A 14,200-nucleotide genomic window follows, 5' to 3' on the forward strand; every position below is an offset into this window, starting at 1 on the left:
ATAGAAATTACTTTTACAAATTGGGGTGCGGCAGGTAGTGCGTGCACACTCGGCTGCCTAGGCTTGGGAGTGCCTTGACTCGCATAAATCTGCACAGCACCTCATACATAACGCTTGACGCCGCTTGTCATATACACTGCCGGATCTACAAGGACGCAAGCGAATCAGTGCCTTTTCGGTGTGCAAATATAAATAGAATGTCCTGACAAACTGACACTCCTCTGAATCTTGCCAGCCATGCCACGCAGCCCAGCCGCTTGCGCAGTGCCCCCTTCCCATACTTCCGCACTTCCACATTAGCACCCCACGCCCTGCCTCTTATCTCGTCTCAATCACAGTCACTAAAGCTGCTACTGCCCGTGCCTATCAACCTGTCCAGGAACCTGCCCTCGGCTGAAGGGCCTCTACCTACTTCCTGCTATCTCCGGAAACCGTGTCTGCCTCCTGCTGCTGCTTCCTGCTCTCACACTCCCCGTATGCATACAACCTGCCTACCATTGCCTGCACCACTACTGCTTCTACCTGTCTACCCCTACTTCCCCAACCGCAACTCACTTAACCCCAAGCCGCTCAATCCGGGATGTAGCCAACCTCATCCGCAGGCCGCCGCTTCCCATCTGCGCCGTAGTACTGGAAGTACCACTCCACAAACGCCTGCAGCCCCGCGCGCAGGTTGGTTTGTGGCGTGTAGCCCAGCTCATTGTGCGCAGTGGTGATGTTGGCGTTGGTGCGCAGCACGTCGCCTGTGGCGCCCAGCGGCTGGTAGCGGATGATGGCCTTGATGCCCAGCAGCTCCTCCAGAGTGCGCACCATCTCCGTCACCGTGTGCACCTGCGTGTTGCCCAGGTTGTAAATCCGATTGTGTGGCGCGGCCTGCGGGAATGGGCATGGGGGGGGCGGCAGGGAGCGGGAGTGGGGAGTAGGAGCCAGTCAGAGAGGGAGAGGGGCATGGAGTACGCAGGCAGGACACAACAAATAGGATGGTCGCGATGGCCCCAGACTCCATACATACTCGCCGCTCAGCCGCGCTCAGGTAGACTGATTGATACAAGCAACAGTGCAACACGGAAGGCTGTTGAGCTGAGTGCTTGGGCACAGCGCACTAACGCTAGCGTCTGGTGACTCACGTGCGGGTCGTTGGACGGCGCGGCGGTGTCCAGCGCGCCACACACGCCCGCTACAATGTCGTCCACAAACGTGAAGTCACGAGCTAGCTCAGTGCCGTTGGGACCCTGTGGACGCACAGGGCAGGGAGGGCCTATGGTTCAGCTGGTGGCAGCAAGCCCGCTTTGTTTTGCCCAGGGCCATTGCCGCCTGTATGTCCCATGCGGCCATGCCGCCTCTCAATGCTCATCACAAGCCATATGCGCACCATAAACACAACGCACCTGGAACACGCGAATGGGCTTGCCGTCCACAATGTTGCGCGAAAAAGCCATGACCGACATGTCCGGCCGGCCCCAGGGCCCGTACACCGTGAAGAAGCGCAGGCCTGAGGGTGTGAAGAGGGCAGGCGGCAGCAGCGAAGCCGTGTGGCTAAAGCAGTCCGCAGCAACGTCCCAAGCCCTCGACGTCCCGCCCTTCGTTCATCTTTCAGCAACATGTACACGACCATGACACGATACTTATCACCATCTCGCCGTCCGATCCTCTCACCAGTGACGCTCATGCGGTAGATGTTGAAGTAGCTGTGCGCCAGCAGCTCCAGCGAGCGCTTGGTGGCGGCGTACAGACTTGCAGGCCGGTCCGCGCGGTCGTCCTCGGTGAAGGGGAAGCGCTTGCTCAGCCCGTACACGGAGCTGCTGGAGGCGTACACCAGCAGCGGCATGGGCTTCTGCAACCGCATCGTCTCCATCAGCGACACGCTGGCGGCGATGTTGCTCTGGATGTAGGCGAACGGGTTGCGCGCGGCGTACCGCACGCCAGCCTGCGCCGCCAGGTGCAGCACGTGCGTGAAGGAGCACAGCCGGAACAGCTCGCCCAGCCCCTCTTGGTCGTTGAGGTCAAGCTCCACTACGGGCACGCCCATGTCAACCAGCGCCTGAGCGCGAGCGCGCTTGAGCGAGACGGGATAGTAGTCATTGAAGTTATCCAGCCCCACGACAACGTCACCGCGGGAGCGCAGCTTGGCAGCGGAGTGATAGCCAATGAAGCCAGCTGTGTGGGCGATGTGGGTCGGGCGGGAGAGGCGGGGGCGCGTTAGCGAGGGTGCAAGGGTGTAGCGAGGCGAAGCGGCACCATTGGATGCCGCGAATTGGGTGTTGCTGTGCTGACATGTCTAGCGCGGCAGGGACAGGGGGTGTGCGGTGGGGCAGGGGTGAGGTGGGTGCTGCTGCGGCGGGCCGCGGGCGAGAAGGTCTGCCTCTGCGCGGGTTCCCGCCAGTCCCGCTCGAGTGCGGGAGTCGAACCGTTTCGTGTCGCTCCCGCGCGCGCTCCCCCGCGCGCCCATCAGGCAACCAGAACTGTGAGCCTGCTCACGATGCTTCGAAGCGGGCTGCGGGCTCACCTGCGCCAGTCACCAGGTACCGCTTGCCCATGCCGCTCCCGCTACTTGCGCAGGTTTTGTATAAACCAGACGCGCTAGTCCCGCTGAGTGGCTGCACTAAAAGGACGACTGGCGTGCCTTGGTTCCGCGTCCAAAGCATAGCGAGCAAAGCGGTCGCACCCAGACTCAAAAACATCAGCACCGCTGCCGCAACCGAACAGGGAACGCCGAGCCATTTTCTTGATGGTACTTGCATGGCTACTGGATTCCCAATTGCGGGCTTCCCTGATGTTGGGGACATATTGAATTCACCGCGTGGCACTGCAGCTGCCTCCCTGAGCAGCGCCCGTCTGCGGCGCCAGCGACCTAACAACGCGTCTTTGGTATGAGGTCTAAACCATAGCGAGCAAGCGGCCCAGTCGAGGAAAGGCAAAAATCAGTCCGGCGTTGCTGAATGAACAGCGCTCAGAACGCTGATGCACACTTTTGCTTTAGCACTTAAGTCGGCATTCTTATGTGGGGTACGCAAATGCGGGCTGTTATCATGGGGAGAGCTTGACCTCCAGGCTCCAGCCCATTCCGCGATTTGAAGGACGTAACCCGCGCGATCCAGGCTGTGAGGAGCATATCGAATTCAATGCATTGATGGTATCAAGTCACTCGGTAATGTGACAACGGCGTCGAGAGTGCCGCGCCCACCAGCTGATGGCCAACGTCAATTTGCCTTGGACGCCCGAGGTCTCCAGGATCTAAGCTAGGCTCTGTCATATTCCCCATAACCCACCAAATGTCACGAGCTCACAGCGTGCCGTCTAGGCGGGGTTTTGGAAGAAGGGATGGGAGGTAATGTCGAGGGTACGCAATGGTCGTGACAGGTCGGGACACGCGCTCCTGTCACAAGAAAACGTGTGAGGTATTCTAGTCACGCGATTCAAGCCAACAAGGCAAGACCGGGCCCACTTGTCGCGGCGAGCGGTTGGGTTCGTGCCACGGTGTGGACGATGGGCCGTGGTAAACCCCAGGTCACGACCCTGGCGACCTACGTCTTCACGTCTCACCCTTTGGTTTACGCATTGAGTCTTTCCCACACGTCGTAGTATCGTTTCCATTCTCGCTGCCATCTAGTTTGGGCCACTCAATTATGATGCTTCGCCAACCACGTGGCGCTATCAAGGCTAGACGGTGCGTAACACCGAAGCTACGACAAAGTATTATTGTCAGTCGTTGTAGCTCACAAGAAAGGAGCGGAGCTGCTGAGCGAGAAGGCCGTGGAGCAAATGAAGGTGCCAATCGGCGAGAAGTTTTGCTGCGCTCCTCCTTCGTGGCGCCACTGGTGCTAGGCGCGCTTACCGTTGGGAGTGGTGAGCTCACGGTTACAACGTTGATGCTGTCAGTCGGATATGCTTGCCGCACTGCTTTGACGCAATTCTACCTGACGCCGCGCATGCGTCCTCTTTCCCCTTCCCCACACGCCTCACCTCACGGCGCCACATCCCCTCCGCCGACATTCCGCGCCCTGCACCTCGTTCCCAAACCTGCGTTCCTGGCGTCATCCTACAGACGACCCCACCACGCTGCTCAACAGCGTGCTTGCCGGCTACGGCCTGCCCAAGCTGCCCAACAGCACCGGCTACAAGCTACTGGACGACTTCGAACTGGAATTCACGCTCGAGTGGGTGGGGGTGGGGGTACAGCTGGGTAAATGTAATTGTGGCTGTACCAGTAGCTGGAGATGCGCATCGCAGTAGCGCCAGCCTCCGGCCGTCAGGCGAGTTGTTGTCCCCCCCCCCCCGCCAGCCCATCGGACTCATCCCGGTGCACTGGTGGGGTTTCATAACCCGCTCATCCATTAAGTCGTTGTCCGCGTGCACAGCGCTGGTTCGGCGCACTCTGGGTCTGAAGTCCTGCTAGGAAACGCCCGGCAGCCATGGTTGCCGAGCGGGTTCACGGCTTTTGGGGGGGTTGTCAACACGGTCTCCGTATCCTCCTTGCGGCCTGCATTTGCAGGTACCCGCGCGCCTGGGTGGTGCGGCCCAACTCCCTACGGCAGGGCGTGTACATATCGGGTGGGTGCCTGGGTGGCTGCCTGGGTGGCCGGGTGGCTGGGTGCCTGGGTGCCTGGGTGGCTCAGGAAAGACAGAAGGCGGACCCAAGGGCAGGGTTCAACCACATGAAATGGGAGGCGCGGTTTGCCTTACACACCAGCACTATGCAATTATGCATATGAGCCTAATGAGTGTGCTGGGCTGCGGCACAAGGGGCTGGGCCCCATATGGACGCCGTTGTACCATGTGCGAACAGTGTGTTTGTGTGTTCCCGTCCGCGCTATCTGTTGAGCGCTGTGCGTCAGCGGTTAGCCTTATTCCACCCACACACACAAGAACCTTTTGGCTGCGGCCCGCGTTTGCTTTCACCCGCCCAGACTACAACACGGCAGACAAATTGAGTGTGGAGGTGCTGGCGGTGCCGGAGGATGGAGACGTGGTCAAGGCGGCGGTCACGGCGGCAGTGGTGCCGGGGCAGGGTGCAGGGCAGCAGGTGGGTGGTGCGGGGCTGTGGAGTTGAAGAGTGGGAGGCGTGGCACGCACGCTGGCACCTGCTGGCGCCAGCCATCATCAGTCTCATTGTTGCTGCTGGTTCACACTTTGCTGCTGCTCCTGAACTGCATCTATGTTGGTGTATGTTGTGCTGTGCAGGACGACAAACTGCTGTTGCCGGCTGCAAGCAAAATCAAGTCCAGCACCGCCACGGTGGAGGGCAAGGTGCGTTAAGGTGCTGGCTGCATTGGTCGAGTGACTGTAAGGTTGGCTGAGGCGCTGGTGTGGAGGCAGCACGCGCCGCCACGTCGCACTGTAGCGAGGTTGGAGCTGCGTGCCAGCTCCAGTGTCCTGCAGTGTGCTACCAATGCCACGCAACACGTCACGCCAGCCTCCCGGCTTCAACTTCGTACCCCTCTCCTCCCCGCCCCCTCTTTTGTCGTGTGTTCTCATGGGCCGCCCCCCACCCCCACCCCGCCACAAAGACACATGTACAAACACAGTCATAAACCACCCCCCTCATGCTCTGTGGGCTGACTGGGTCTTGGATTAGTTGGGTTTTGAATTAACTCCACCCCGCCCCACCCCACCCCACCCCATCCCACCCAGGAGTACACATATATCACCTTCCCCAGCGAGACCATCACGCGCAGTGGCTATAACATCCGCCGCAAGAACTTCGCCGTGGCGTGCGTGAAGCGTGGCATGGTGTACACACTCAATGGTGAGCGGCGGAGCTGGGGCCTTAGGCTGCGAGGTACGCACCCGGGCTGCAGTGGATGAGGTGTGGTGCGCAGGTGGCGAGCGCCTTGTGTGCTGTGCCCACGTGCCTGGACTTTCCCTTCCTCTTCATGTGCCCCGCCCGTGAAACCTGTCCCGCTGGCTCCCGACTTCGCACACACCGCGCGTCCCTGTGCTCCTGGCAACGTTGCAACAACGTGCCCGCTACCCAAGTCTCCGGGCACCGTCGCTCGTGTTTCCCGATTGTGTCTGTCGGTCACTGGACACAGTGCAAGCAGCCCCCACCCTCTCTCACTCACATGGCCTCCGCACTCCCCTGCAGCGAGCTCGCGCACGGACCAGTTCAACAAGGACAAGGAGGAGCTGCTGCAACACGTGGTGGAGTCGTTCAGGGTGCGGTGAGGGGACGGCAGAGGGCGGTCGAGGGCAGTAGGGGCGGACAGGCTTGGTGGAGCGTTTCGCAGCAGAAGGGCGGAGGGTTGCACCAGGTTGCAAAGACAGTGATGCGGTTTGTGGTGTTTCTTTGGCTAGAACATGAAATGGTGGAGGGTGCAGTGTTTGGTTGTGACATGACGAGCAGGGCCAAGGCGTCTGGAGGTGACGTGCACGGTACTCGTGTCCTGGCGCACTGCTGTGGGCGTAACGCCCGTCAAGATCCAGGCACGATGAGAGGCACGGCCGATGGCGCTGAGTAAAGTCGTCATCACGCCCAGTGTTCCGGCCAGTTGTACTACCATAGTTCTACTGTTCGAGACAGGGCTGGGCCCTAACTTATGCCTCTTACTAGTCTTCTAGTGAATACGCGGTCACCCAAGTCTCATCCGTTGGACATCCCCAACCCCTTGCCAGTCTCCACAGTCCACAATGAGTTATGTCCGGGGTGGGCTATGGTACTGCTGCAGCTGCAGTGCGCGTCCGCGGCACTACGGCCGTCGAGCCACTTTGGTGTAAATCGACGAGAGCAATCACCGCCTGTCCTGCATGTATGAACGGTGCAGAGATCTCAAGGCTGGGAGGGGGTTACGTGCATGGCTCAGGGCTCAGTGGAAGCAGGAAGCGGGTTGCGGGGCAGGAGCAGGGAGTGGAAGGGCGTGGGAAGGGGGTAATGGCAGCTTCCGACGCGCTGGTATCCGGGTCCCCGCGCTATGCCCACCTTAGCATCTGTCTAGGTGGTGGATACTTCGGGTCACCGGGCACAGTACCGGGGCACCGGGACCCATCTTGCCGGCACTGGATGACTGCCACGCTTCCCACCCGTGCGGTCCGTCCAGCCGCGAACCGACGCACAGGCCCACACTAGTGTTAGCGCACCGTCATACACAACATGACCATGACGCCTTTGTTAAAGTAATAGCGCATTATGTGGACGCGAACAAGCCTGCTTACGGCAGGGTGTGTCGCGTTAGCATTTTTGGCCCTGCTGCTTCCACTCGACGCGACAACAATACCACCTGCTGCAATAACCGATACGCCAGACTATGCCCAGTTGGTCGAGCGGTCCAGCAACCGGGCGTTCTTCACCCGCTTTCTCGGAAGCAGTGCAGCAAGCTCATCACGCGGAGACTCTTCGTTAACTAGACTAAGGAGCTGGCCAGCGTTTTCACAAGCCAGCTTTGAGGTGGGCTGCACAAACGCGGGGCGCGAAATGCGGGTGTCTTTGGGGGTGTATTCGCGTCGGGGCTGCGTCCGATGTGCATAAGAATGCCATGAAATCGATCTATGCTGTCTCGGGGCCCCAGGTAGGGCGCCTGTCCCGCGCCAAAAACCACTGTTTGGCCGCTGAGCCAGCGCACTTCCCAACCTCTTGACGCGCAGTGGAATGTCTCTCTCAAGGCTTCTAGCTCCCTCGTGACCTCCAAGCTCTTCGTAGCGGGCGGCGTTGTGTGGTGAGCGCCGGGTGTAAGCCGCGGTTGACCGGTTGGGTCGCCGCACGGTTTGCCGACACCGCCCCGCCTCGCCACAGTCCACAGTCCTCGGACTCACACCCGCTTCCTTCTGTCTTCTTTCCTTGCCTGCATGACCCTGCCCCCTACAAACCCTTACCTACAAGCCCCTTGCCTGCGCTCACTTTTTCCTCGCCCTCTCCAGACATCCCCCATCCCACCCGCCCACAATCACACGCACCTACCGTCAGAGCACCCTCCCTCCCTCTCCCTCTCAGCGCCCTCCTTCCCTCTCCCTCCATGTCCCCCTCCTCCCTCTCCGCCTCCCTCCAGGGCCCTATGGCTCGACCTGGACGGCAACTCCACGCGCGCCCGGGCGCACGGCCACGACACAGTGGGCGTGATGCTGGCGGCCAGCTGGGCCTCGGGCTGGGCGGAGGACGAGGTGGTGGCGGTCAGCGTGCGAGTGGCGCTGCCGGCAGCCGACAAGAACCTGCCGGGCCGCATGCAGGGTGGGTCGGGATGGGTGAGGATGGGTGGGTGGGCGGGCGGCTGAGGATGAGTGGGTGGGTGGGCGGCCGTGTGCAGGGAGCGCACGTGCACGTGCAGGGCGTGCGTGCAGGGTCGACTTGGTGGTCAGGGCAGGGCGGAACGGCATTGGCGGAGCAGGGTGCAGGGCGGGCTGGATGTGGCGCCCGGTGAGCCGCTGGGCCTGGGCAAGGCGATGGCGTCCGCACCGGGGCGGCATGGCGTGACGAGGCGAGGCAGGGGTGCCCCTGAGGCGAGGCGCCTGACAACCCCGCTCGCCCTCCCCGCCCTCGCTTCTCGCCCACCTCGCCCACCTCGCCCCTGGCAAACACCGCCCTCCCATACACCGCTCCCCCTGCCGCGCAGTCCCGCCCGACGTGGCCGCCACGCTGACCCGCAACGCCAGCGGCATGTGGGCCGCCGACCTCAGCCGCGGCCTGCTGGAGCGGGGGCTGCTGGGCGGCGGCCCCGACTGGCTGCTGCTGCGCCTGCACCTGCTCAACGTGACGGTGCGCTGGCGGGAGGACGGCGGCCACCCAGAGGCGGCCTTCAGCAGGTGGGGTGGGTGGCGATGGCGATGGTGGTGGGGGGGGGCGGGAGGGGGGTTGCGAGGTTAGGCGGTGGTGGTGGGGGCGGCAGGGAGGGGGCGGAGGGGCAGGAGTTGCCAGGAAGCAGGCATGTCTCGAGTCTCGTGTTTCAGCAGAGCGGGGCGAGAGGCGTGGAAGTTAAAGGCGCGTGGGGACTGACGCAAAGCTTTGCCATCGCTACATCGCTGCCCGACACACCAGCTCCACATCTGCCCGCAGCACCCGTGTCGCGTTGCAACGTGTGTGTGCGATCTGACCCAGTCGCACTGACACGGCAAACCGCTTGCCCCGGCCTTGCTCCGGCCTCCACTCCCCACGCATCTTGCCGTGCAGGGCTGTGCGGGAGCAGGTGTCGGCGGCCCTGGGCGCGGACGGCTACGGCGTGCGGGAGGAGTTTGACGCGGCCGTGCGCACCGCAGTGGTGGTGACGGAGAGTGAGGAGGGCACAGCCACGGGCGCGGCCAGCACCTACACATGGCGCGGAGCCACCTACACCGCCAACGCGGTGGGCGAGGTGGGTGCGAGTGCGTGCCTGTGGCGAGGGCGTGTTGGGCGCAGGCATGAGTAGGTGGCGGCATGGGGGGCTGAAGGAGAGCTAAAATGAAAGTGCGCTGGACTGCTGTGTGTGGGTGTATGTCGAAGGAATGCGGCAGGGCCTCGCCCCCACCTCACTTGCTCTGAGTGTGTCTGGGCAACGGTGAGCGCGCGACGCCCGCGGCGCTGGCTGCCCGCCTGCTGGGCGCCGTGCACGATGTTGCGCCGCCCCTGCATGCCGTGTTGACCTCACGTCGTTTCGTGGTGGTGTGCTGCCGTGCAGCTGCTGTGGTGGCTGGTGCACGCCAACCTGCAGTGCCATGGACTGGATGAGCGGGACGCGTACATAAAGGTGGGGGGGGGTTTGTAGATACCAGTCTAAACTAAACCAAACCAAGCCAAACTAGCGGAGCACAGGCAGAGGGGGGGGCGGGCGCAGCCACCACGCCCACAGCCTGCTGGTTGCCTGCCGGAAACAAACAAACTAAGCATCTTGCTCATTCCCTCCACCCGCGCTTGTGCCCTTCTCGACTATGGCGACCCCCAGATGGAGGCGGTGGTGGCGGCATGCGACATCCGCGTGGGACGTCTAAAGGCGCACCCAAAGGTGGGAGCTGGCCAGATGGGTGACGGGTGGTGGGCTGCAGGCGCGCTGGTGGGGCGCTACGGAGTGCTGTTGCCGGCCGCAAACCCGTGCCACCCGGTTTGTGGAGCGCCTCCGGTGCTGCCGGCCACGCCACCGGTGCCCATGCCGCGTGTTTTCCTTCTGCTTGGCAACATGTAATGCATACTTGTTGTTCGCCCGTTGTGGTTGTGGGCGCGCAGGTGCAGGTGGTGGCGGCGCCCACGTCCGGCGCGGTGCGCTACCTGGATGACCAGGGGGACGACCTGGTGCGCTACAGCCTGCCCTGCCGCCGGCCCGACACGGCCGGCAGTAGCAGCAGCAGTGGTAGTGCCGGCAGCAGCAGCAGCAGCACTGCAGGCGGCGGGGGGCAGCGGCGGTCGGGCCAGGAGCGGGCGGGGTATGAGTATGGTGCGGGCGGCGGCGAGGGCGAGGACGTGCATGATGGCGAAGAGGGCGAGGTGGCGGCGGCGTCAGGCCAGGGCGACGGCGCGGCGGCAGCGGGCGGGAACGAGCACGTCAGCAGCGGCTCGGCTGGTACCAGTGGCGCCGCAAGCACTGCGGCTTCAGACTGGGCGCAGTGGCAGCAGCTGTGGGCGGAGGCGGCGGCCGCGAGCGGGCGCGGCAAGCCCGGTGGGCCGCCTGGCGCCAGCCCTGCCGGCGGCGGCGTGGGCGACAGTGCCGTACTGGCGGAGGCGGTGGCGCTGCTGGGCGTGTTCTCGCCCTGGGTGCTGGCGCCGTGCCTGGCGCTGGTGGTGCTGCAGGTGCGTCTGCGTGCCCACATGGGTTGGTTGGCTTTCACATGAGGGAGAGGGAAGGGTGAGCGGTGGAGGTTGGGGAAGGTGTGCGTGCATGTGCGTGTGGGTGGGCTCGAGCACGTGTCACGAGTGCCAGCTAGGCAACGCCAGAGAGTGTGCTACGGTGCTGGGGCTGGGTGCTGCAGCCGGGGCTGGACGTTTGCGCACACGACACATTATTGCCTGGCGTCTGGTGGGCGCTTTTTGTGTCACACACATTCCATGCGTGTTGCACGACGATGACGGAGCGTGTGCGTGTGTGTGTGTGTTTCTGTACTGCTCCACGTTTGCAGCAAGCGCGGCTGGCCTACACCTGGTGGGCGTCAGGCGGCGCCACGGCAGCGGTGCGGGCTGTGCTGCGCCGCGCTCTGACGTCGGGGTCCCCCGCTGCGGCCGCGTCCCCGGCGGAGGCAGCGGAGCCCGCTGGCCGTGCCGCCGCCGCCGGCGCGGCGTGGCCTGCCGCTGGGAAGCGGCACGGCGGGCACGCGCCACACCGCTCCGACCATACGCACCATGGCCATAGCGGCGGCAAGCTGCAATCGCAAAGCAGCGGCGGGTCGGAGCACAGCCACGCGCCGCCGACTCAAGCCGGCGGTAGGGGCGTGCAGGCGGCTGGCGGCGATAGGCACGGCCGCGGCGCGGCCAGTAGCACTGGCGGCAGCGCCGGGGCCGGCGGTGGCAAGGGGCCGGGCTCGCCGCCGCCCGGGGCTGCCTCCAAGCGTGGCCTGGGCAGCTCCACCCCAGGACAGCTGACTAGAGGCGGGAGCAAGAGCGCTAGGGGCATGGCTGCGGACCTGGCATCTGACGGAGCGGCTGCGGCGGCTGCAACCCAGCCAGACGCGGCGGCGGCGGGGGCAGGGCCGGCGGCAGGGGTAGGGCAAGAAGGCGGGCAGGGCAGCATTGGTGGCAGCGGCGGCGGCGGCTGGTGGTCGCGCCTGTGGCAGCCGCGCTCGCTGGCGCGACCAGCAGCGCCAACACAACAGGAGTCTGTTGTGACGGCGGGAGACAAAGGCGGGGCCAGAAACGGCGCCGGGGCGCCTCCTGCGGAGCAGGGCGAGGAGCAGGCGCCGCCAGCTACGGAGGGCTCGGCGATCCGTGATGGCAAGAAGCCTGCTCAGCCGCAAGGTGCAGAGCCGGTGAGACGCGGTACCAAAGTGAAGGCGAGCAGCTTAAGCACAGCGGTGCCGCAGCCGACACCTTTAATTCCAGGCGCTGCTGACGCGTTGGCGGAGGCGGCAGCCGCAGCGCGGGGGCCGGTCGGTAATGCGGCGGAAGCAGCCACGCCCTCGGTTGGGGGCAGTGCGGCGACGGTGCGGACCAGTGCGGCGGGGCCACTGCGGCCCCACACGCCGCCGCCGCATGACTCGCAGCGGCAGGCGCCACCTGTTAGCGCTGAGCACGCGTCAACACCAGCCGCTCTTGAGGCAGTACCCAGCGTACCCAGCGTCGATGGCAGGGCCGGCGAAGGTAGCGGCACCGACGCCGCTAGCCCGCCAGGTGCGCCCAGGCCTCGGTCGCAGCTGCAGCCGTTTGCGAGCGATGCAGGAGCGGCGGCTGCCGCGCTCGCGGCCGCCGCCGCCGCTAGCACAGCCAGCGGCGCGGTCCTCACTCCGCGCAACAGCGGCCCTCTCACCAGCATCAGCTCCGGCTCTGGTTACGGCTCAGGGCCACACGCGCCGCTCCTTAGCACCGGCGGCGCCAGCGGCGGCTTTGGTTCCGCGGCCACCGCCGCCGGCTCCCGTGGCCGTGTGTTCACGCAGCCGTGGAGCCTGGCGGTGCTGGCGGAGATGGCGGGCGAGGCGGCGGTTGGCGGCGGGCCCGGCGGCGGCGGCCTGGGCGGCGGCGCCGGCGGCCTAGCGCTGCAGTACGCGTGCCTCATGTGCCGCGACGGCCCGCGCGAGCACGGCTTCCTGCACGGGGGCAGTGTGCACGTGGGCGTGTGCGGCGAGTGCGCCGGGCGGCTGGTCATGGCGACGGCGGCAGCAGGCGCGGCGGCGGCGGGCGCTGGGCAGGGTGAGGGCGGCGCTGGCGCTGTGGCGGGCGCGGCGCCGGGGTCAGGGGCAGGATGCGGCGTGGTGTGCCCTGTGTGCATGCAGCCCGCCGATAGGCTGGTGGAGGTGATCCTATGATACCGGTAATGGATTAATTTGATGGTTGCTTTGCCCTTGTCGGTGCTGGTTTGACCGGTTTGGCTGGCAGGGAGGCTGGTGCGGGCAGTGCTCAGTCATTAGCGGTGGTCACTGGACTGATTAGGGCGTGTAGGGGGTGCATGTTGACAGGATGCAGCTGGGAATCATGCGCGCGTGCAAGTAACCGACACCAATGCAACGAATGCCGCCATGCCTGAAATGGAGCAAAGGACAAGCGCGCGTGCAAGCGGCGTACATACTATTGTTTTGATGATTTCTCGCTCATTGACGATGCACTTTAATGCGTTCACACCGCTGGGACCGCGTGTGAGAGCGTGCTGCCGCCATCACAGACGGGGTGGCGGAGAACCCATGGGGAGCATGCTAAGAGGACAAGATTTCAGCTCGTTGCTATGCGCTGAACTTTGCTTGACGTTTGGTTGGCTGGACGGTCACGTGCGCAACATAAGGGCATTCAGTAGAATTGGCTTGACGATGTGTATCGCAGCGCACCCATCGAGCGCACCCTGCAGCGCACAGTTGCAGCCAGGGGTGCGGGGTGGCCAACTCGCCCCATGTGATCGGCAACGGCCGGCAACCGCCCCCAATTCCTAGTTGCGACCAGGCCCCGGCCCGACTTCTTTGCATAGACCTATAAGGAGTACCCCATAGAAGACCCTTGGCGCGTCGGGCGACTATGAAACGGTGGCCGAATACATGCTTGTCGACGCAAATTTGAGTCTCGGCTTGGAGGCAGGGAAAGCTGCGCGATAGCGACCTATGGCCTTGTTATGTATTGGAGGTCTGAAGAATCTTTGTTTCAGGTCTCCGGGTGCCTCCTACAGGCAGAGAGGGGCTTCCAAGCGCACGGCGAGGTGCAATGCTGAGCCTAAGTTCAAAAGCAGGACTGCGCAATAGCAGCCGCCAGCACTACTTTGACCTTGACATGTAACAATCAGTTTGGGCGCATAATACAACTGGGGCCGGGCCAGGACGGCCTTGCCGGACGCTCCTAGCGTCATGCTGGCTGTTGGCAAGCTCGTCCTTCACCGCCTCGCTCTCCCTTGGAGCCCGGGAGCATTTATAGATGGAATTATAGTTAGTGCCGGTGGATCAGGGGTGGAGTGTGCGCCCCGCGCGGTCCAGGCACCAATTCTAGGCGCCTGAAACACCCGCGACGACTTTTTATACGCGTTTCTCACGCTTGCGTATCCCCCGGTACATCATCCACTTCGTTGCCTATCCAAGATGATTCCTAGGGCTATGCGATCGATTAATCTATGCACACAAGTGACATCCTTATTGAAACAATGGTATATCTCGCGTTTTATATCCTCCAAGGGGCTAATTATGCATG

At 63.8% G+C, this 14,200-nt stretch overlaps 3 protein-coding genes across 3 annotated transcripts; 2 read left to right on the plus strand and 1 right to left on the minus strand.

The window, feature by feature from the left end:
- Nucleotide 1: 1 nt before the first annotated feature.
- CHLRE_06g278143v5 (uncharacterized protein) lies at nt 2-2,997 on the minus strand. The gene is made up of 5 exons (XM_001697968.2): nt 2,507-2,997; nt 1,657-2,157; nt 1,389-1,492; nt 1,128-1,232; nt 2-873 (listed from the first exon to the last, which is right to left on the minus strand). The coding sequence occupies exons 1-5, from the start codon at nt 2,535-2,537 to the stop codon at nt 571-573; spliced, it is 1,044 nt and encodes a 347-aa protein (XP_001698020.1). The 5' UTR covers nt 2,538-2,997; the 3' UTR covers nt 2-570.
- Nucleotides 2,998-3,406: 409 nt separating this feature from the next.
- On the plus strand, nt 3,407-6,726 carry CHLRE_06g278144v5 (uncharacterized protein). The gene is made up of 7 exons (XM_043063095.1): nt 3,407-3,846; nt 4,046-4,157; nt 4,493-4,551; nt 4,908-5,023; nt 5,182-5,247; nt 5,632-5,746; nt 6,086-6,726. The coding sequence occupies exons 1-7, from the start codon at nt 3,627-3,629 to the stop codon at nt 6,163-6,165; spliced, it is 768 nt and encodes a 255-aa protein (XP_042923801.1). The 5' UTR covers nt 3,407-3,626; the 3' UTR covers nt 6,166-6,726.
- A 360-nt stretch (nt 6,727-7,086) lies between these two features.
- On the plus strand, nt 7,087-13,810 carry CHLRE_06g278145v5 (uncharacterized protein). The gene is made up of 9 exons (XM_043063096.1): nt 7,087-7,381; nt 7,579-7,649; nt 7,980-8,158; nt 8,541-8,730; nt 9,095-9,275; nt 9,579-9,647; nt 9,843-9,902; nt 10,121-10,681; nt 11,008-13,810. The coding sequence occupies exons 1-9, from the start codon at nt 7,124-7,126 to the stop codon at nt 12,841-12,843; spliced, it is 3,405 nt and encodes a 1,134-aa protein (XP_042923802.1). The 5' UTR covers nt 7,087-7,123; the 3' UTR covers nt 12,844-13,810.
- Nucleotides 13,811-14,200: the final 390 nt, after the last annotated feature.

The sequence above is a fragment of the Chlamydomonas reinhardtii genome, chromosome 6, assembly GCF_000002595.2.
Source record: "Chlamydomonas reinhardtii strain CC-503 cw92 mt+ chromosome 6, whole genome shotgun sequence".
Taxonomy (NCBI): domain Eukaryota; kingdom Viridiplantae; phylum Chlorophyta; class Chlorophyceae; order Chlamydomonadales; family Chlamydomonadaceae; genus Chlamydomonas; species Chlamydomonas reinhardtii.

Bases quoted from the DNA above. Each gene is read 5' to 3' on its own strand.
- CHLRE_06g278143v5 (XM_001697968.2), bottom strand. From the start codon at position 2,537: ATGGGCAAGCGGTACCTGGTGACTGGCGCAG. The intron at 1,233-1,388 runs GTGCGTTGTGTT...GTGCGTCCACAG, and splicing joins AGCCCATTCGCGTGTTCCAG to GGTCCCAACGGCACTGAGCT. The intron at 874-1,127 runs GTGAGTCACCAG...CCATTCCCGCAG, and splicing joins CGCCGTCCAACGACCCGCAC to GCCGCGCCACACAATCGGAT.
- CHLRE_06g278144v5 (XM_043063095.1), top strand. From the start codon at position 3,627: ATGATGCTTCGCCAACCACGTGGCGCTATCAAGGCTAGACGGTGCGTA. The intron at 4,158-4,492 runs GTGGGTGGGGGT...CTGCATTTGCAG, and splicing joins GAACTGGAATTCACGCTCGA to GTACCCGCGCGCCTGGGTGG. The intron at 4,552-4,907 runs GTGGGTGCCTGG...TCACCCGCCCAG, and splicing joins GCAGGGCGTGTACATATCGG to ACTACAACACGGCAGACAAA.
- CHLRE_06g278145v5 (XM_043063096.1), top strand. From the start codon at position 7,124: ATGTGGACGCGAACAAGCCTGCTTACGGCAGGGTGTGTCGCGTTAGCA. The intron at 9,648-9,842 runs GTGGGGGGGGGT...GGCGACCCCCAG, and splicing joins AGCGGGACGCGTACATAAAG to ATGGAGGCGGTGGTGGCGGC. The intron at 10,682-11,007 runs GTGCGTCTGCGT...CCACGTTTGCAG, and splicing joins TGGCGCTGGTGGTGCTGCAG to CAAGCGCGGCTGGCCTACAC.